Source organism: Quercus robur, chromosome 2 (assembly GCF_932294415.1).
Source record: "Quercus robur chromosome 2, dhQueRobu3.1, whole genome shotgun sequence".
Taxonomy (NCBI): domain Eukaryota; kingdom Viridiplantae; phylum Streptophyta; class Magnoliopsida; order Fagales; family Fagaceae; genus Quercus; species Quercus robur.
The window spans coordinates 65,360,796-65,380,522 of record NC_065535.1 but is presented as its reverse complement, the minus strand read 5'-3'; the positions used below and the strand labels follow the sequence as shown (position 1 = coordinate 65,380,522).

General features: G+C 37.2%; 3 protein-coding genes across 4 annotated transcripts; 1 reads left to right on the top strand and 2 right to left on the bottom strand.

Annotated features, from left to right (window-relative positions):
* Positions 1-2,011: 2,011 nt before the first annotated feature.
* LOC126701998 (uncharacterized) lies at positions 2,012-3,890 on the bottom strand. Its single transcript, XM_050400540.1, has 4 exons — positions 3,207-3,890; positions 2,807-3,132; positions 2,576-2,656; positions 2,012-2,492 (listed from the first exon to the last, which is right to left on the bottom strand). Exons 1-4 carry the CDS (start codon positions 3,888-3,890, stop codon positions 2,012-2,014), a joined length of 1,572 nt encoding a protein of 523 aa, XP_050256497.1.
* A 1,366-nt stretch (positions 3,891-5,256) lies between these two features.
* On the top strand, positions 5,257-12,544 carry LOC126714516 (aspartokinase 2, chloroplastic-like). Of its 2 annotated transcripts, none has more exons than XM_050414698.1 (14): positions 5,257-5,498; positions 5,638-6,243; positions 6,351-6,433; positions 6,531-6,571; positions 7,784-7,938; positions 8,123-8,272; positions 8,428-8,523; positions 8,935-9,051; positions 10,045-10,164; positions 10,244-10,336; positions 10,416-10,532; positions 10,836-10,952; positions 11,614-11,676; positions 12,200-12,544. In XM_050414698.1, the coding sequence occupies exons 2-14, from the start codon at positions 5,824-5,826 to the stop codon at positions 12,275-12,277; spliced, it is 1,650 nt and encodes a 549-aa protein (XP_050270655.1). In that variant the 5' UTR covers positions 5,257-5,498; positions 5,638-5,823; the 3' UTR covers positions 12,278-12,544. The 2 variants fall into 2 exon arrangements, with proteins under 2 accessions (XP_050270655.1, XP_050270654.1); XM_050414697.1 differs by having other exon boundaries at positions 10,416-10,538.
* Positions 12,545-16,957: 4,413 nt separating this feature from the next.
* LOC126701993 (putative F-box protein At1g53550) lies at positions 16,958-18,097 on the bottom strand. Its single transcript, XM_050400528.1, has one exon. It carries the CDS (start codon positions 18,095-18,097, stop codon positions 16,958-16,960), a length of 1,140 nt encoding a protein of 379 aa, XP_050256485.1.
* Positions 18,098-19,727: the final 1,630 nt, after the last annotated feature.

The following is a 19,727-nucleotide window of genomic DNA, read 5'->3' as shown; positions in this document are numbered from 1 at the left end:
AGCTCCCTCGCGTCCACCTACATAGTAGGCCACCAAGGACCTGGGGCCCGCATAGTCTCCGCACAACCCTTCATGAATCTCTTTCAGAATATACTTGGCTTCTTCTTCTTCGTCTACGCACTTCAAGTAAGGCATGGAAAAGCCCCTTTTGTACAAGATGTCATTCAGGATCGTGACTCTGGCTGCTCTCTTCCTGACTTTCCTGGCCTTTCAACGTCTTGTGGGAGATGGCTATCTTGAAGGAATGATATGATCGGGGTCATCTAGTTGCTTGTGTTCTGGACTGCAAATGTAGAGATTTCTTCAATACTAGGGCGTTCCTAGGCTTCCATCTCTAAGCCCATGCATGTTGATCCTTCTTTTAACGATGCTAGTTTTGCGATTTCATTTGCTATCATGTTTTGGCTCCTGCGAATGTGCACGATCTCCACCTTATCAAACTCCTGTGTCAGACGCTCCATCAGCCTGAGGTACTTTTGCATTCTTTCCTCCGTTGCTTCATACTCCTCTTTTGTTTGCCCTATTACCAGCTTAGAATTGCTCTGAAGGGGCAAGTTTTTAGCTCCTAGTGCTTTTCTGACTCTTAGCCTCGTCAGTACACCTTCGTACTCGACCTCGTTATTGGTGGCTGGGAATTTTAGTTGAACTCTATACTTAAGCGTTCCTCCTTCTGGGGTAGTGATGACGACCCCTACTCCCCCCCTCTTTTGGGCTGACGAACTATCGGTCTGTATCGTCCACCTTTCTGTCTCGTCCATGGGGCTGTCTTTGTCTGGAAGGGTGAATTCGGCGATGAAGTCCACCAGAGCCTATGCCTTGATGGCTGTCTTGGGGTGGTACTTGATGTCGAACTGGCTGAGCTTGATTGCCCATTGGACCATTCTCCCAACTGCCTCGGGTTTGGACTTCCTGATGGGTTGTTTGTCATTACCAGGATGGGGTTTGCCTAAAAGTACGGTCGCATCTTGCGCGAAGCTACTATCAGTGCAAATGCAATCTTTTCGATCTTGGGATACCTAGCTTTTGCTCCTTGGAAAGCTTGACTGACGTAGTAAACTAGGAGTTGTTTCTTGTCCTCTTCTCAAATCAGGGCTGTGCTCACAGCTGTGGCTGATACTGCTAAATACAAATATAGATTTTCTCCTTCCTTGGACGGACTTAGGATAGGTGGATTGTTCAGGTAGCGCTTGAGTTCTTGAAACTCTGCCTCACACTCATCAGTCCAGGCAAAAGCTTGGTTCAGTGCCTTGAAGAAGGGCACACATTTGTCCGTTGCTTTAGAGACGAACTTGTTGAGTACTGCTATTCTTCCTATGAGCTTCTGGACTTCTTTGACGGTCTTGGGTGATGCCATATCGAGTATGGCTCGTACCTTCTCCAAGTTTGCTTTTATCCCCCTTTGGGATACCATGAATCCTAGGAACTTCCCCGAGGCTACTCCAAAGATGCACTTGCTGGGGTTCAACTTCATTTGGTACTGTCTGAGTGTGGCAAATGTTTCCTTAAGATCGTCTAGTTGGGCAAGCTCCTCCTTGCTCTTAACGAGCATGTCGTTCATGTACACTTCCATATTTCTCTCGATTTGCTTGCTAAACATTTTGTTCACTAACCTCTGGTAAGTTGTTTCTGCATTTTTCAGTCTGAAGGGCATTACCTTGTAGTAGTAGAGCCCTTGACTCGTGATGAAAGCGGTTTTCTCTTGGTCCTCTTTAGCCATTTTTATTTGGTTGAACCTTGAGAAGGCGTCCATGAACATCAGTAACCTATGCCCGGTAATAGAATCCACTAGCTAGTCTATCCTTGGCAGAGGGAAACTATCTTTTGGGTAGGCTTTATTCAGGTTCGTGAAGTCCACGCACATTCTCCATTTCCCATTTGCTTTCTTCACTAGGACGACGTTAGCAAGCCATTCTGGATAGTAAACCTCTCGAATAAAGCCAGCTGATAACAACTTGTTAACCTCGTCTCTAACTGCTTGATTTCGTTCTGGAGTGAAGACTCGTCGTTTTTGCTAGACGGATTTCATCTCTAGATCCACACTTAGCTTATGTTGGATGACTTTTGAGGATATACCTGGCATGTCCTCGTGACTCCATGCGAAGACATCCAGTTTCTCTTTAAGGAACTGGACGAGTCTCGTCTTCATCTCAGGACTTAGTGTCGTCCCTATTCTGGTTGTTTTTGCTGTCTTGCCTTTAACCAACTCCACTATCTCCAAGGCTTCCACTTTATCTTCCTCCTTCTCCTCGATCATCCAGGTATGATTTTCTTTTGTAGCTAACACTGTTTGGTAGCATTCCCTGGCTAATACTTGGTCTTCTTTCACCTCGCCCACACTGTTCTCTATTGGGAACTTTACCTTCAAGCAATAAGTAGATGTGGCTGCCTTCCAGTGGTTAAGAGTAGGTCTCCCAATGATCACATTGTAAGATGAAGGCAGTCTACCACCAAAAAGTCCAGCTAGCGAGTCAACTGTCTCAGGTAAGTCCTCACTATCACCGTCAGCGTCATTATGCCTTTGGGATACACCCTGTCTCCACGAAAACTGATGAGGGGAGAGTCAAACGGGCGTAACCTTCCTGGATCTAGCTTCAGCTGTTGGAAAGTAGAGAGGTAGATGATGTTTGCCAAGTTACCATTATCCACGAGGATTCTCCTGGTATTGAATCCTTTTATCACGAGCATTATGACCAAAGGATCGTCATGAGGTTGCTTCACCCCCCTAGCATCTTCTTCTGAGAAACACATGTCTCGGTCCGTCCGTCTTTATTTAAATGGGGGCATCCTGTGGATGTTGTTCACTTGCCTTTGATACGCTTTCTTGAGGGATTTGAATGACCCACCCGTGGATGGGCCACTTGTGATCGTCTTGATCTCCCCGATCACATTTGGTGGGCGTTGGGACATGCGATCCTTATCATTGGGTGAAAATTCTCGCTGGTTCTTGTTATCATCTCTGAATCTACTGGATTCTCCATTTTTCACATACTTCTGCAGTTTCCCTTTCCCTATAAACTCCTCTATCTGTTCTTTTAGGTCTCTGCAATCTTTTGTGTAGTGGCCATGATCCTTGTGGAACCGACAGTACTTTTTCTTGTCACGGACGTTGGGGGACGAATGTAATGGCCTTGGCTATTTGAGGTAATGCTCATCCTTAATCTGCGCCAAAATTTTGTCAACAAACATAACTAAAGGAGTGAATTTACCGTTTGAGGGGTTTTTTCGTCTTTCCTTTTACCCCTGTCATTGGTCCGACGATTTGGACGCTCATTTTTTTGTCCTCTATGATTGTCCTCCTTTCTTCGTATGTCTCCCTGCTTTTCTACGTCCTTTATGGCAGCTAATGCGTCTTCAATGTTCATGTACTTCTGTGCTTTCAAGAGCATCTCTGCCATCGTCTTTAGAGGATTCTTCGTGAGTGAAACCACGAACTCTCTGGACTTCAACCCCGCCTTAAAGTTCGTCAACTGCACCTTGTCGTCAACTTCATTTACTTCCAAGGTCTCCCGAGTAAAGCGTTTCACGTATGACCTCAGGGTTTCTTTCTCCCCTTGTCTAATGGTGAGTAAGTGATCTGTTGGCCTCTTAGGGCATTGTCCCCCGACGAAGTGGCGTAAAAAGGTGTTGCTCAACTGCTCGAAGCTATCGATGGACGAAGTTGGCAACTTTGTGAACCACTCTCTTGCTGCTCCTTTGAGAGTGGTGGGGAAGGAACGACACAGTATCTTGTCAGGAGGTTGTTGAAGGCCTAGCGTCGTCTTGAAGGTGTTGAAGTGGTCCTGAGGGTCTTTAAGTCCGTCAAACGGTTCAAGCTGAGGCAACCGAAATTTCGAAGGCACTGGGCATTCCAAGACCTCCGAAATGAAGGGCGAGTTTGTTGCCCTGACCATTCTATCCAAACTTCAGTCCGTTTTCCCCTTAATGGTGTTTCTCAGTTCGTCCATCTCCTTCCTCATCTCTCAAAGAAGATCTGAGTTTTGTTCATCTGGAGTAGTAGGTCCTCAACGATCACCTCTTCTATGGCTATCTCCCTCATCCTCCTGGTTGGCTCTGGACCGGTTCTCCTCCTGTTGAAGCCGTAGTCTCATTTCCTGATTCTGTTTGGTGAGCTCTTTGACGGTGGCCGCAACGATGGCCGGAAGGGCCTGGACTTGCTGAGCTAAGGCTGTTGAATCTTGGTTGGACTCCATTTGAATGTAGAGGTTGATTGGAAACTACATTTTCGAACCAGAGTACGAAAGAATGTCGTCCCCATAGACGGCGTCAAATTGATGAAGTGCAGATTTGTCAGTTGTTGTAAGTACGTCTAGATGGAGTCGAATGTTTGTCAATGACACCGTGAGAAGGGTAAGATAATTCCCTTAAGGTGGTCACCGGTGTGGTGCCTGCCACAACGTCTCCGATGCCAAAGTTAATATAAGAAAGCTTTTGGGAAATAACAGAGTATCAAAATAGCTAGTAGTGCTTTTTGGGGTGTCTATGTACCTTGTATTGGAGCTGTGAGGGCTTTATATATGTTTCCACAGCCCCTAGCCGTTGTAGTAGTTAATGTGGCTTTAATGTCTCTCTTGGCAACATTTCATGCTCAGTAATGTGGGCCTTAGTGAAGCTTTTAACGGTCTGTACAGCTGGTTTTATAATCGCTTGGGACATTATTGGCTGCATTGAATGGCTTCGTTACTTTCGTTAGTGATATGGACATGTGGTTAGTTCGTCGCAAAGAACAGATTCGTTAGTCTTGGTGAGGTCATTCAGGGAGGTTGAATTCGTCAGTTCCATCACTTTCAATAGGAAACATAAAAAATGACTGTTAACAAAATTAATTACATTATCATCTTACATAAAATATTTTAAAAAATGAGTAATTCTTAGGTACGTTGAGAATAGTGCCCTCTTCTCTCTCATTTATTATAAAATCTATTTATTAAATTCATTAAAAGGAATTCCATTTCTTCGCACACCGAACTGAGAAATTTCCTTTAAAACTAGCAAAGAGTAGTATCTCTGTTCTGACAAATCCGACGCGGCTTCTGGTAGCGTGTCAACGACAATTCTCAATTTACAAGTATTGCCACTGTTACAAATGCCACGATTCAATCTGGACCGTCCGTTTCAGCAGAAACCTCGCAAGGGTTTTACCGAGCAAAGTAGTAGTCGTCGAAAAAGAGAAAAACTCCAAAACTCAAATAAATAAATAAAAATAGAAAAGAAAAAAAAAGCGCACTATAAATACTAGTATATATATAACGCCAAAAAGAAAACAACAACACAACACCCCGTTTTGGCATTCAAACGGTCTTTTACGTTGAAGAGAGGCCGCGCCGCCGGGTTTTTCTTCTGAGTCGCATTTTTCTCACATTTATTCACTTCAGGGCTTCAAACTTCTGCACTCAAAAATAAAATAAAGTCGGAGTGAAAACTCAACCAATTTTCTCTTCTTCGAAGCTCTGCGTTTTGAACCAACTCTTGCATTTCTCTCTTCGTAGCTCTGTCTCCAGGTACTAATCATCAATTTTTTTTTCTCTGGTTGCATTTTCTTTCATTGAAATATACAGCGCCGTTTAATCTTTTATTATTGAACATTTTTTTTTATTTGTTTGTTTTTGAATGATTTTGATTGATCATTGGAATTTGCAGATCGAGCTACTGAAGATTGAAGCAAATTTTGTTGAAATTTCTAGTTCTGCGGATTCAGATCTCTGAGCTCTTACTTGAATTTTGTACCTATTCGTCGAAACAACCTGTTAGACTTAGATCCATTGCATTAGCCTCATTTCGCTACAAATTTTGCTACATTAAAACTCAGTTTTGAGCTAATTAAGCATGGCGGCTGGTTTGCAATTCAGCGGAGTTAAAACGCTCTGTCCTGTTTCATTGCGAGGAGGAGGATCTTCGTGTTGCTTGCCTGTACGGTCGCAGCGGCTTCATTTTGCTAGTTCAGTAGCTTCGGTGGCAGAATTTTCGGAATTTTCGAATGCGAGTGCGAGAAGTTGCCTTAGGAGTAGAGTTTTGAGAGTGAGTTGCGACGGAAGGCTTGTGGATGTTCTTGACAAGAAGGAAACGAAGAATCAAAGTTTCGCCGAAGCGGAGAATCAATTAACGTGTGTCATGAAATTCGGAGGCTCATCAGTGGCCTCTGCAGAGAGAATGAGAGAGGTTGCTGAGCTTATACTCAGCTTCCCCAATGAGAGGCCGGTAATCGTGCTCTCGGCGATGGGAAAGACAACTAACAAACTTTTATTGGTATAAAATTCATTATGATATATACATTTTTAGTGTTCTTGTTACGTTTTCTTTTGTGTTGAAGGTTCTTTTTTTGGTAATCGAAATTTTCGTTTGTCTCTTATTAGGCCGGAGAAAAGGCCGTTAGTTGCGGTGTTACTAACGCGTCGAGTATTGATGAGTTGAGCTTTATAAAAGAACTGCATCTCAGGCAAGAATGGCTGAGTTTTCTTGCTGTTAATACCATGTATTGTGAAAATGTAAAATCATATGTTAAATGTGTTGTTTCACCTTTTTATCTTATTCAGGACCGTGAAAGAGCTTGGAATAGACAAGTCTACCGTCACACGTGAGTTACTTCCTTGAATGTGAAATCGGCTGTAGTGGTCAGTTTGAACAATTTAGAGTCATATTGTGATATGTAAATCGGGTTATGTGTAATGCCTATAGTCATGTGATGGTGGAGATTTGTTTTATGTATCCTTGTGTTTTGCTTCTTCATAGGCTGTTTCTGTTTGGTTATGTTACTCTATAATTATGTCCTTTTTAATGGTTATGATGTTGATATGCTGTATCTTAAGTGCTTAACCCCAGGGGTTGGCTCAAGTGGTCATGGTCTTGGGCTTGGTGGTAGTCTCCCTCCAAGTCTAAGGTTTGAATCCTCTTGCGTGCCAACAATTTCTAGGGGCCATGTCTTATTGGCAAAGCCAATGACTTACCTGATCCCTGTGATGTGGGCGCATTACATGGGTCTGGGGTTTAACTGGATAAAAAGACATGATGCTCTGGACAGTCTCTGGGGTTCCTCGTCAAAAATATTCAGCTATCTTTTTTTGATGTCAATATGTAGCTAAATCTGAATATGTCTAGAAGAGTTGTGTTTAACTAAGAAGTTTATTTTAGAACTGGTGCATTTAAAGGAAAGTACATGTAAATTATATGGATTTGGCAAATTCTGCTAGTGTCTGTTTCGAGAGTAGCTTGCTTCATAAGCTGCTTCAAATAGGGAAAAAAAAAAAAAAAAAACTAAAGGCATTAAAAATTAAGGCAAACTTGGTTAGTTGTCAATTAAGGAATCATATGAGAGAGTATGATTTTAAATAGAATAGAATGATGGAAAAAAAAATACATGTAACTGATCCTAACTAATCTAGTGAGGATCGATAGCCAACCCCAAAAAATATAAGACTAAGGATTGGTTTATTCCTAGTGAGCAGCTTGACAAAGATTGGTTTATTTCTCAAGCTTTGGAACCCCAATGTGAACCATAATACCTTGACAAAGAACCTCATATGTACTTGAACAACCTTTAAACTTTAAAGCACAACGTTTGTGTTTGAATATTTCTAGTGAGTAGCTTAAGATTGGTCCATTTCTTCAATTACTCTTCATATTACGCGTTTCATTCTTTATACAATGAAAGTTTTAGATTTATTGTCAAGGTAGATTAAAGTACTTGTACCAGCAGTATCCTTAGTACATTTGTTGGATTCAGATGATGGTTGATTGTTCTTATTTGTCTCCATACTGATCTGATGTTGTGTCTGAAAAATAAAATCAGCACACTTAGAGGAATTGGAGCAGCTTCTGAAGGGAATTGCTATGATGAAAGAGTTGACTCTTCGGACGAAAGATTATTTAGTTTCGTTTGGGGAGTGCATGTCAACTAGGATATTCGCAGCATATCTGAAGAAAATTGGTGTTAAAGCTCGGCAAGTATGTAGTTTCCTGTTTACTTATTTTCTCAATGCATTAGCAATTTATTATTCTCTAATGACTGGTACATGAACTTAATAAGTCTTTTTTGAAGAGAATGGTCAGACTTTGATTTGTGCTTTTGAGTACCTTTGTAAAACCATTCTTGGTTAGAGTAATTTATATACTTTTTGTTTTGTGGCAGTATGATGCCTTTGAGATTGGTATTATAACCACAGATGACTTCACAAACGCGGACATTTTGGAAGCGACCTATCCAGCTGTTGCAAAGAGGTTACTTGGTGATTGGGATTTTGATCCTGCTATACCAATTGTTACTGGCTTCCTTGGAAAGGTCTTCTACTCACTAACTGCTTTGAAAATCTTATTGGAAGAACTTGGGGGTGTTAGCACCACTAAAAAAATGAGTTTCCCATGATGATTTACAATAGTGCTATAATTTTTATATTCCTGATTGTACTTATCAAAAAAAAAAAAACCTGATTGTAGGGCTGGAGGTCATGTGCAGTTACTACATTGGGTAGGGGTGGTAGCGATTTGACGGCCACAGCCATTGGTAAAGCATTGGGATTGCGAGAGATACAGGTCAGTGCAGATATTTAAGGTTTACATGTAAAAAAATTTCAAGAGATTTGCATATGCATTAGTGATGAGCCTCAAGGCCTTGGCTTCAGATGTTAAATGGATGGGGGGTGGAGTGGAACTGGGGAAGGTATAAGGTTCTTTTCTGGCATTGCATATTAAAATAAAATAAATAAATAAATAAAAGAGTTGCAAATGCTGCCTGGACACCAACCTTTATAACAAAAGCATGCAAAGGATATATAGATAGCGGTGAAAATAAATGCATATAGGCTATTATCTTTTTTCTGAAGCGCATAAAACAGTCATATTTTAACAACTTCTTCGTAAAATTTGAATGGGATTCTTGTATTTGCATTTGCATAATTTCTTATTTTCTTCCATTAAAATAAGTTGAATTTCAATTCTTTACAGGTTTGGAAGGATGTTGATGGTGTTTTAACATGCGATCCTAACATATATCCACGGGCAAAACCTGTACCATATTTGACATTTGATGAGGCTGCAGAACTTGCATATTTTGGTGCTCAAGTAAGATTATCTCATAACCTCTAACCTATTTAAGCTGCGGAATCTGCATCGTTTTTGGCTTTTCTCATTTGGCTCCTAACAGGCCAAAATTAGTCTGCCATATTGTCATGGTGTAAATTTTAACGTACCTCCCTATATTGTGTGCCTTTGGAGTGGTGGTTATGGCTTAATTTATTATTTTTTTTTCAAAAGAAAATATGCGGGAGTTGGGTTTTTTTTTTTTTTCACTTTTTTCGAGGGGTTGGATTGCTGAATTCACCTTCAAATAACCCAATGTTGGTTCTGCAAACACAAGGTTGATACCAATATATATTTTGGTAACTTATAAGTAGTACCAAGAAGGTCTTGAATCCATGACCCAAACTTTCACCTTAATCTTATAAGGTGCCATTAAAGCAATAACACATTGGGCTTTCGTCATGTTGATGATATATTAATTACTCAGAAATTTTTTACATCCTCTATTTTTTTTTTTTTTTTTTTTTTTTGCCTTCTTTGGGATTATTTATGCATCTTATTCTAACTTAAAGATGGCAATTTTTTTACTCTAACCTGACAAGAGTCCAATCATGGGTGCAAAAGAGTTGACTTACTGTGTTTTACATGTTATTTCATGGTTTTGACCCTATTCAACTAGTTAAATTGGATTTTGCATGCTCTTAAACTTAAATGTGATCTGAAAAGTTTTGGTTTCTTGTTTCACAGCATGTTTAGTGTTCGTGTAGCATCAGGTTATTTTTGAATTTCTTTGCTCCAATTGCTTGAGAGACTTTGAACAACCTAAAGTTTTTAACTTCATCTTCTGTATCTTATCAAATTTGCACTCTAGCTAAGTTGTTAATAGATCAAGCTAGGTGCATTCATTCAGTTGTGTTGTGAAATAGTATTGTGTTTATTGGACATATAAAGATAATCAGAAAATCAGAAACTTTATGGCAAAGATAAACATGATATTTAGACTGTCAGCTTCCCTCTCCTCCCCCCTTTTTGTAGGTCTTGCATCCGCAGTCCATGAGACCTGCCAGAGAAGGTGATATTCCTGTTAGGGTTAAAAACTCTTACAACCCTGAAGCTCCAGGTACTCTTATAACCAGGGCAAGAGATATGAGTAAGGTTTGTAGCAATTGAGTGTTATTACATGTTGTATAGAAGATTCCAACTAGCATTAAATTTTCTTTCTCCAATATTGCAGGCAGTACTAACTAGCATTGTTTTGAAACGGAATATAACTATGTTGGATATTGTTAGCACAAGAATGCTTGGTCAATATGGCTTCCTTGCTAAGGTGAGAAGCTAATGATTGGGTGCTTTTTGGCCTTTTGTTGACTCAAAATCTCATTTTTGCACGGTTTATGTCCATGCAGGTATTCTCAATATTTGAAGATTTGGGCATATCAGTTGATGTTGTAGCTACTAGTGAAGTTAGCATTTCCTTGACATTGGATCCATCAAAGCTTTGGAGCAGAGAGCTGATTCAACAGGCAAGCGTATGATATCTTGTTCCATGTGTACAATTTTTTGTTTAAATTTACGATTGAAATTAGCACATGCTTCAAATTCCAGGCATTTTGTGGTGTTCCTGCAAGTCATTTCTTTCTTGCATAAAGTCAACTACTGTATCTGCTCCATAGAGCATGCCTACCGTACTAAATATACTATTAGTATTTTATTCTACAGAGCAGTTGTGTTTTTTTTTTTTTTTTTTTTTTTTTTTTTTTTTTTTTTGCAACTGCATTTTATTTATTTTTTTTTTATCTCATCTCATACTATTATTTTTTGAGCAGGAACTTGACCATGTTGTGGAGGAACTTGAGAAAGTTGCTGTTGTGAACCTTCTTCAGCACAGGTCCATCATTTCTCTCATTGGAAATGTTCAGAGGTCATCACTGATACTAGAGAAGGTGCTGTATACATTTTGCGGATTTAGTTAGAGAATATCTCTTGAATTGTTGTAGAAACTTCTTAAGGTGATTGCAATTGTTGAGTTTTTTTTTTCTCTAACTGTTGTAAGAGATTTTATGGATTACCTTCTGTCCATAAATTTGTGGAATATAAATCTCTTTGAGATTTTTCTCATATACTTTTTCCACTGAATTCTTACAAGAAGTTGAATGCTTTGTAAATAGTGGAAACTTCTGGACATGATTGGAAAAAGCTTTGAGGAAGAATGGAAATTATAACAAGTTTCTATATTTATTTACCTATCAGAAAGATAAAAATCTTACAAGTTCCTATGTTCAATTTTGTCAAAGTTTCTCCGTTAAGTTTATCTTTTGAAAAAATAAAAATTAATTCAGTGGAGGAAAATTTTCATATGAAGCCATTGTCTTTCCATGGCATTTTCTTTCTATATTTCTGTTGATCTCATTGGTCATTCATGTAGCTTTATTTAACACACATGTTCAGTAGTCAGTATACAAACGCACATAATTGCAAATGATTAAACAAGGAATAGTCATTGGCCTTCATAGCACTGATATCCTGCAAGGCTTAGCCCTTATCTTGCTGTCTCTTTTCACATTGATTTTACGTTACTAACTTACTGGGTGTGTATTATGGCAGGCATTTAGTGTTCTGCGAACAAATGGAGTCAATGTTCAGATGATCTCACAGGGTGCATCTAAGGTCTCTCACAACAGTTTATTTTTTATTATTTATTTTTGCATATATGTTATTTTAGGGTGTTTCATATTTCAGCATCAGAATTAAGCTTCAGTTTCTTAGCACCCTGACAGACAGGCCACCCCTGTTTGGAACTGACAGGGATTTCTCTTTATAAAACTATCGTAATCCAGTGCATCTATAATTTTTTTTTTTTTTTCTATTTATTTTCTCTCCCTCTGTCTTTGAACATCATAATTACAGGTTAGATAAAGTTTGAAACCATAACTTTCTTAAATTTTTTCTCTAGCACTACTCAACTTCGACACACAAAGCACCTTTGGTAATTTAATCAAGGAATTAAATTAGTAAGTGTAGTTTTCTTCTCAGATCTTCCAAATCTCTGGGGTTGGGCCATCTGTTGAATCTCTCTTTGATTGATCAATGGAACTCCAGGTTGAGGAGTTACTCGGAAGGTTGCTGAAAATAATAAGAATTTGTTTACATCTGTATCTGCCTCACTGTTTTGTTTTTTTCTGCTGGCCAGGTTAATATTTCGTTGGTTGTAAACGACAATGAAGCAGAGCAATGTGTGAGGGCTCTCCACTCAGCTTTCTTTGAGTGATCTTCTCTATGATAGACGTGGAATGTTAAGAATGGTTATGATCATTATCTCCTCGACATTGGCGTTGTTTGTTCATGTAGTAGTAGTAGTAGTGATTTTGTCACTGTTAACCATTTACCATAATATTTCTCAATATTATCTCTATACCCAAGCTTGGGGAAGGAAGTTGCTTCCCTTTTCTTGTCCAATTAAAGATCTGGCATTGTAGCCATTTTTTTCTTGAACAATGTATTAATATTTTAGTTTCAAGGTTATAGTTAATCATCATTTATGACTCTGGGTAATGAACTATAGCTGAACTAACACTTCTTCTCTCATATGGGATTGAGGTTGAAGTTGTGGGTTCAATATCCACTTCCCTTTCTCCTTGTTTTAATATTTGCTCAGTGATTCAAATCCGGATGTAAGTGCTCTAATTTCCCCAGTTAGGGCACCCACATTAAATTAGACTTTAGCTTACCATGTCAACTGTACTCTGAAACCAAACAACCTTTTTATTTTTAATAAAAAAAACTAATATTATGCTCCTGTGATGCACAATTTAATCAAAAATCTGAAAATTCCCCAAAGTGTATCTTTACAATGTAACTTCATATTGACCCCAAACAAGATCTCATCCTTTTTCGGAATGGGAACTAGAACTTCCAAATGTTGTTGCATCATAATATTTTCTTAAAACTAAAGATGTACAGGTGTATTGGGAGAGAGACCAAGAAACGGAGATAGAGGGTGTAAGAAGATTATGGAAACTGGTTTATAACATATATAACTAAGATGTAAAAGATCACATGAAAATATGGGATGGAACACAGCACAAGATACAACAAGTTAAGAGATATTATTAGATTCAATAGCTTTTTTACATTAGACATAAGAAACACATCTTACTACAAGGGCTTTCTTTTCTCACTTCACTCTCTTGCCTCTTCAGAGTTACAAGGACTCTATTTATAGACCACAAAGCTTAGAGATAATGTACATTATACATTTCAAAAGAAAGTAAGGGCCTAAGCCATGGATTTACAAGTGGCAAAAATAGTAGGGCCTGGTTGGAGACGTATCTTCTTCCAGATAGAGCTCTGCAATGGTAATAATTGTGGATGTCAGGATAAGGTTCACATGCATTAGGAGTAGAGGTCTTGGTTGGAGCTGATGAACAAGTGTCATACCGTGTAGGGGACTTGTCTGCATGGGTGAGCTCACTTAGATATGTTTCTGACAAAGGAGTAGATATGTGACTGTTGAGGATAAGAGTGCTACGTCTGAAGACGTTTGTTGGACCTTTTTATTATTATTTTTTTTTAAGTGTTAGAAATGTCTAGTCCCATCCATCTCTTCCTTGGAACCATTCTTCATCAACATTAGCATAGACATCTGGATTATGGTTATGGTAGTGGGGATCATCATATCCCCCATAAGAGGATTGGGCATTTCCCAATGGTCTGTTCTTAAGCACAATCTGATCACACTTTCTTTTCTTCCCCTTGGAAAATTTCAACATCGAATAACTTTATAAAAGGGCTCAATTTGTTTTCAAAGTGAAAGACAGACATTAATATGTCAAACCAACATTATTATAAAAGGGTTCAATGTTTTTATTTTTTATAATCGATATCATGTATGTGTTCTTTCTACGTATCTATTTAATGACGTGTTCTCATTAAACAAAAAAAATATGACAAATTAAGAAAGAGCTGTAGGAATTAGGATTCAGGAATGTTAATCCACACTGTGGGAGAGATTAACATAAAAAAAACTGATAAATAGCCGGAGTAGTGCTTAACAGAAAACTTGACCCAGCCCATAAAATTATGGATAAAACACAACACATGCTGCAAGTGCATCGTATATTCGTATATACTAATACTGGTATATACTCAAACACAACCATGCTGCAAGCGCATATTTACTAATACTGGTGTACTCTTTTTTTGAGAAAGTAATACTAGTATACTCAATTTGACATCTATGCAAGTGTAGCTAGAATTAAAATTTAAAAAGAAAAAAAAAATTCAAATAATGCAATTATGTCTTCAAAAGTTTGTTGTACAAAGTCATGTTATAAGACCATCCAAGCCATTGCCTTTATCAAAAGGCCACAAAAATTTCTTGGTGGAAAATTATCAGAATAATTAGTGACTACAATATGAATGAATTGATTATTTGATGTATCACATTTATTTACAGTATCATAAATTAATTTACTTGATTTATGCAATGTTCAGTTACAGAATTGACATGAGGACAGAACCTGAAGAGTGGAAACTAACTTTCTATAATACATTACAGCCTAAGAAAATAAATTAGAGACTCAAGAAACTCTGTTCAGAACCTTGCTGAAACAATTCATTCCTTACTAGGACTAAAGGCACATTTTACTTCTAGCTGGGTCAAATCAGTTTGTGATATATAAGAAACCCACCATCTGAAGGACTATCCATTAACTTGAAATCAGCAAACTTTATAAGACAAGTGAATATTTTTGGCAACAAAGATGATGATTTGGAAAGTGCAATCTCAAAGATTAATATTAAATCCTTTCTTTTCATGTACGCAGATGTATCCCAGTGTGTGCACCTGCAGATGCATGTGAAAATTTTACCATCTCTCAAACTACACTTCATGTTAATGCCCATAAATTTTCTTGTCCCATGAACAGATGAACTTACTGCCTTAACTTCCAAGATAAATCAACTGAATATTCATTTCAGAGACTGCAGGTACTCAATGAGTTTCTAGACTTGAAAGGTTAGTCATCTTCAACTAAAACTATTAACAATTTTCTAGATTGAAGATATGTAAATGTTTTTTTTTACTGCTAAATGGTCTAGGAAGGGTATACATCTTCCGAATTGTAAAGTGGTTGCCCTCGGAGAAGTAGGGTACATAATAGGTGTAAGTTTTAATAGTAGATTAAAGATTTCGTTGAATAATAGGTTGCATTCAACCTGAAAAATCTTTGTAACTTCTTTTCTGGAAACACCAATATATAGCAGTAATTTTTTCACCATATTTTCCACTGCAGGGAACATTCGAGAGTATTTTGTCATATTAGACCCAATAGGAGTAAATTTTGGCCATTTATTTATGCTTGTTGTAGCTTTGGATTCAAGGCAAGCATGGCTAATATACATAAAGTAGGCTAATATATCTCTAATATAGATAAAGAAAGGACCTTCGGCATATCCCACACTTCTATGCCATATAAAGCGTCTCTCCAGCCCAATCATTCGACATTGTTGCTATTCTCCTCCTAACATATCTCTTTCTCCTTTTGACTTTTTCCTACCATCTAGTCTGATCAAGAAACCAGAAAAATACCTTTTTTGCCAATAATATGTAGCAAGAATGATTTAATAAAGTATGAGCATTATGCATTTAACACATTTTTTATGATGCTAGAAGTTGCATATTTAAAGTTGGTAGTTGTTGTTGTTGGCCTTTCATTATTAAATTCTAAATTCTTCAAAACTTTAAGGGTAAAATCCAAATTCTAAACTTTTAAGGTGTAAAATTCAAATATTCCAAACTTTAAGGTATAATTTGCAATTTACCTTAACATTTTTTTTTCCCTAAGAATAAGGCAATCAAAATGGATAAGAAGTTAAGAACACGAATCAAACCCCCAGCAGAGACATCGCTCCACCAAAATAAGCATGTCCTGAAACCTTTTAGCACAAAAAGAAAAAAAGGGACCAATTAAGAGATAAAAGGCACTAATTACTCGGAATAGCTCTTAAAATTAGAAAATAATACCAATTTCCAAGACAACAATGATCCACCAATATAATGTGCTTTCTTTAAAAAATTTAACAAACTATCATCCATTATTCTACCAAACAAATTTCTCTTTTCCATCGACTCTATAGCTAGTAACATACATTTAAGCCCAACTCACCCAAAACCTAAATGATCACACTTTTACTCCGTAAACTCGATTCTTAATATCCACCGTCAGAGTCTCCTTGAAGCAAAAAAAAAAAAAAAAAAAAACCAACCATGAGTGAAATCACTTAACTTCCATGTAATTTGCATTAGCAGAACTTGAGATTCCATAATCAGTGTCAACATTTCTAATTATTTTCAAATATTAGAATATTTATCTATTTAATGAGACCTATTATATAAGCAACTGCAAAAAATTAATTCTTGAAAATTACTTTAAGTTGTACAAACCATTTTCCTTCAAGTTACTTTTGAGAACATAAGAACCCATGAAATAAATAAGTAGATGTACATAGTCAAACTATCATGATTATCAAACAAAAACTAAAATACTCAAAACCCAAAAAGAAACACATTTTTATTTCTTCTCGCATAAGAGTATTTTACTTAATTTGTATGTACCTAAACTAACAAAATAGCTTGGTTTTTCGCTTAAACACACACACACTATATTCATATCACAAATTCTACTAAAAAAGTTATGGTAATTTTTAAGATAAAATAGTTTAATTTCACGGAGTTGGGCATGTAATTCATAGATGTTGCACAATTCTTGAGAATAAATTTATTTTTCTTATGTTTTATATAAATTAAAGGACAAAATAGTTTGGTTTTGGGGACTTGAGCATGTATATGACAGCTAATCACTTTTTTTATTTTTTCATAAATTTTTTTTTAAAAATAGTTTACTAATATATGCCTTTAGGACACATGCTACTAAAACTTATAAATAATTCATACATGCTTAGCCCTTGCATATAGGGGTGAAGCTTTCTCAAAAGGACAAGCACCTCGAAACCAAGCATCAGGAGGAGTGCTTCTAAGGTCAACAAATTCAAGAGCTTTGCTTTTGATATCATAAAAATACCATTTTTTAAGTGTGAAGCTTGAAAATACTAGTATTTTCCCTAACTTGAGGCATGATACAATCTCTTGATATAAGTCATAAGCATCAGCTCGTTGAAAATCCTCAAAAAGGACTCTAAATCGAAATACCCATTGATGATTCTCAAACATGGTATACATCTCTAAACATTCCTCAGGGAATGGGACGAAGTCAACCAAACACAACCTCCCTTCATATTCTGCCAGACACTTTGAAGAGTATACATCTTCTAGTTTTGGAGGTAGACTGATTATTTGGAATGTTTCTTCACTGACATCAAATGCTGTAATATGAAGATATTTCCCAAGAGAATGATTATTCATCCAATATAAAGTGCCATTAAAATAGATTGTTGAGTCAAAAAAAGCGTAGGAAGTTGGAATGTCAACGATCCTCCATGAATTCGAATGACCCACCGTTATTATTGCAGCCTTCAATTCAGAAATTCTCTGCCCACTTCCACGATTATCTTGGAAGATGTTCAGGACTCTATATTGCTTTGTTAAAGGACAATATCCAAATCCAATTAACTTAAAATTCCTCCAAGTATCAGGAGGACTGGGATAACAAACTGGTAGGGTAACAAACTCTCTGGTAGTGGGATTACATACATGAAAATCGTGACCATCGCTCAAGCAGATCAAACCGTTCAAGGAATATATACTGCCGATTTTGAAAAAGCTTGGGTGGATTGTAGATCTAGATATCTCTTTTGTAATCAAAGTCTTAAAACCACCTCCTATTTGTAAAGAACGTATTTGAAAGGAAATCGTATCATCAGAAATACGATGGGTGTTCAAGCAGATGATCCCACGAGATGTTTCCCTTAAGCGCTTTAAGTGTAAAGCTCCAAAGTCGCTGATTAACACAGACCATGCCTTACAAACGCACTTCAATCTGAACACACAATCCAGTGGAAGCAGTGAGAATATACAGAGGATGATTTCATATGGGAGAGAATCATAACTTCTGCTTCCTTCCAGTTCCATCGTTCTTGTTCTTCTTCTTTTTGGCTCTCGGCTTGCTCCCAAACGTGAAACACAGTAATATACTAATGTCATAATGTGTAATAGTCGTATATATACCAAAAGAAAACAAAAAAAATTAGGGTTACATGAGAGAGGGGTTCAAGCCCAACACACATCACTGACAAAAATAAGAAAAATTGTTAGTCTTTCTCGTATATTGTAGGTACTTACTCCTTGATTATTAATTTAGGGCCGTAAACGAGCTGAGATTTGTCAAGTAGTGAATGTTCAAGTTCTACTCGATACAAAAAGTAGAATGTTCAAATTTGGCTTGAACTTGATACGAGTCTACAAATAATGTTCAAGTTTGAGCTTTTCGTAAAGTATAAATGCTTAAGCTCGGCTTGGCTTGGCTTGGCTTGATTTATTAGTCAAGCCAAGCTTGAACTCAATATCAAGCCCAAACTCAAGCTCAATATCATGTTTTTGAGCTTGAGATCCAACACAAGTATATTATCAAGCCTACATCAAGTTTATTATCTAGGCTATTTGGTTTGGATGAGCAGTCTCAACTTATAAGTTTTAGAAGGATATGAGTTTACTTGTCAAGCTCATATAAATTTTATTACCAAACTAAAAAATAAGCCTAAGCTCAACTTGTTTTATTACATATTGAGTCTTGGTGTTCACGAGCTTGTTCATGAACAATATTTTTTACTCGGGCTCAGCTTGTTTATTAAACAAGCTTAAAACTAAAGCTTAACCTTGACTTGTTTATAAACAAATAAACATGAACGAGTTTTTTATCGAGCCAAGCACGAGCTATTTACGAACGACTTGATTCATTTATAGCCCTAATTATTATCATGACTAGAATCAGGAACGTTATTTCTTGTCCTTGATTTTAAGTTTTTAACCTAATCAAGCGCTCTTGGGATTCTTATAGGTGATTCTGACTTTTTTTTTTTTTGGTTGGTTGTGAGTACCTAAAGTTGGAAGGAAAATGAAAATGGAAGGATAAAAGATTAAAACAAAAAAATTTATTTAGAAGTGGAAAATTGGAGGGACAAAAAAAAAATTTTGTTTGGTTGAGAAGAAAATTGGGAGGAAAGAAAAATGAATTTGTATAAATTTACTAATATGCATTTATAAAAAATGATGCAAAAAAAAAAAAAAATGGCAATCACCCATGTTTATTAAAAAGGAAAATCCATGCCAAAAAAAAAAAAAAACACCAATCAACATGTAGGAGGAGGGGTGGATTAGTCATTTGACCACAACTATTTTTCTCTCCTCTATTTTCTTCCCAAATTGGAGAGAGAGAATTTTGGTGGATCTGAGAAGAAGACACCCAAGCCTCACCAATTTTCCCTCCTCTTTTCTCTCCAACCAAACACCCACATAAACCATTTTCTCTCTACTTTTATCTTCCTCTTTTTCATTGCCCTTAAAATCTCCCCAACCAAACGGATCCTTTAAGTCTTAAAACTCATTCATATCCTATGCAAACATGCAAATCTGTTTTTTGGCGTGCTTATGTTTGTAATGGTGAAATCCAACACATCCCACAGTCTCACTTTAAATCTTTGCTACTTTGAGTGGGACCTTCTCCAATTCTCCTACTATTTCCAATGTTTAATTAAAAAGATTT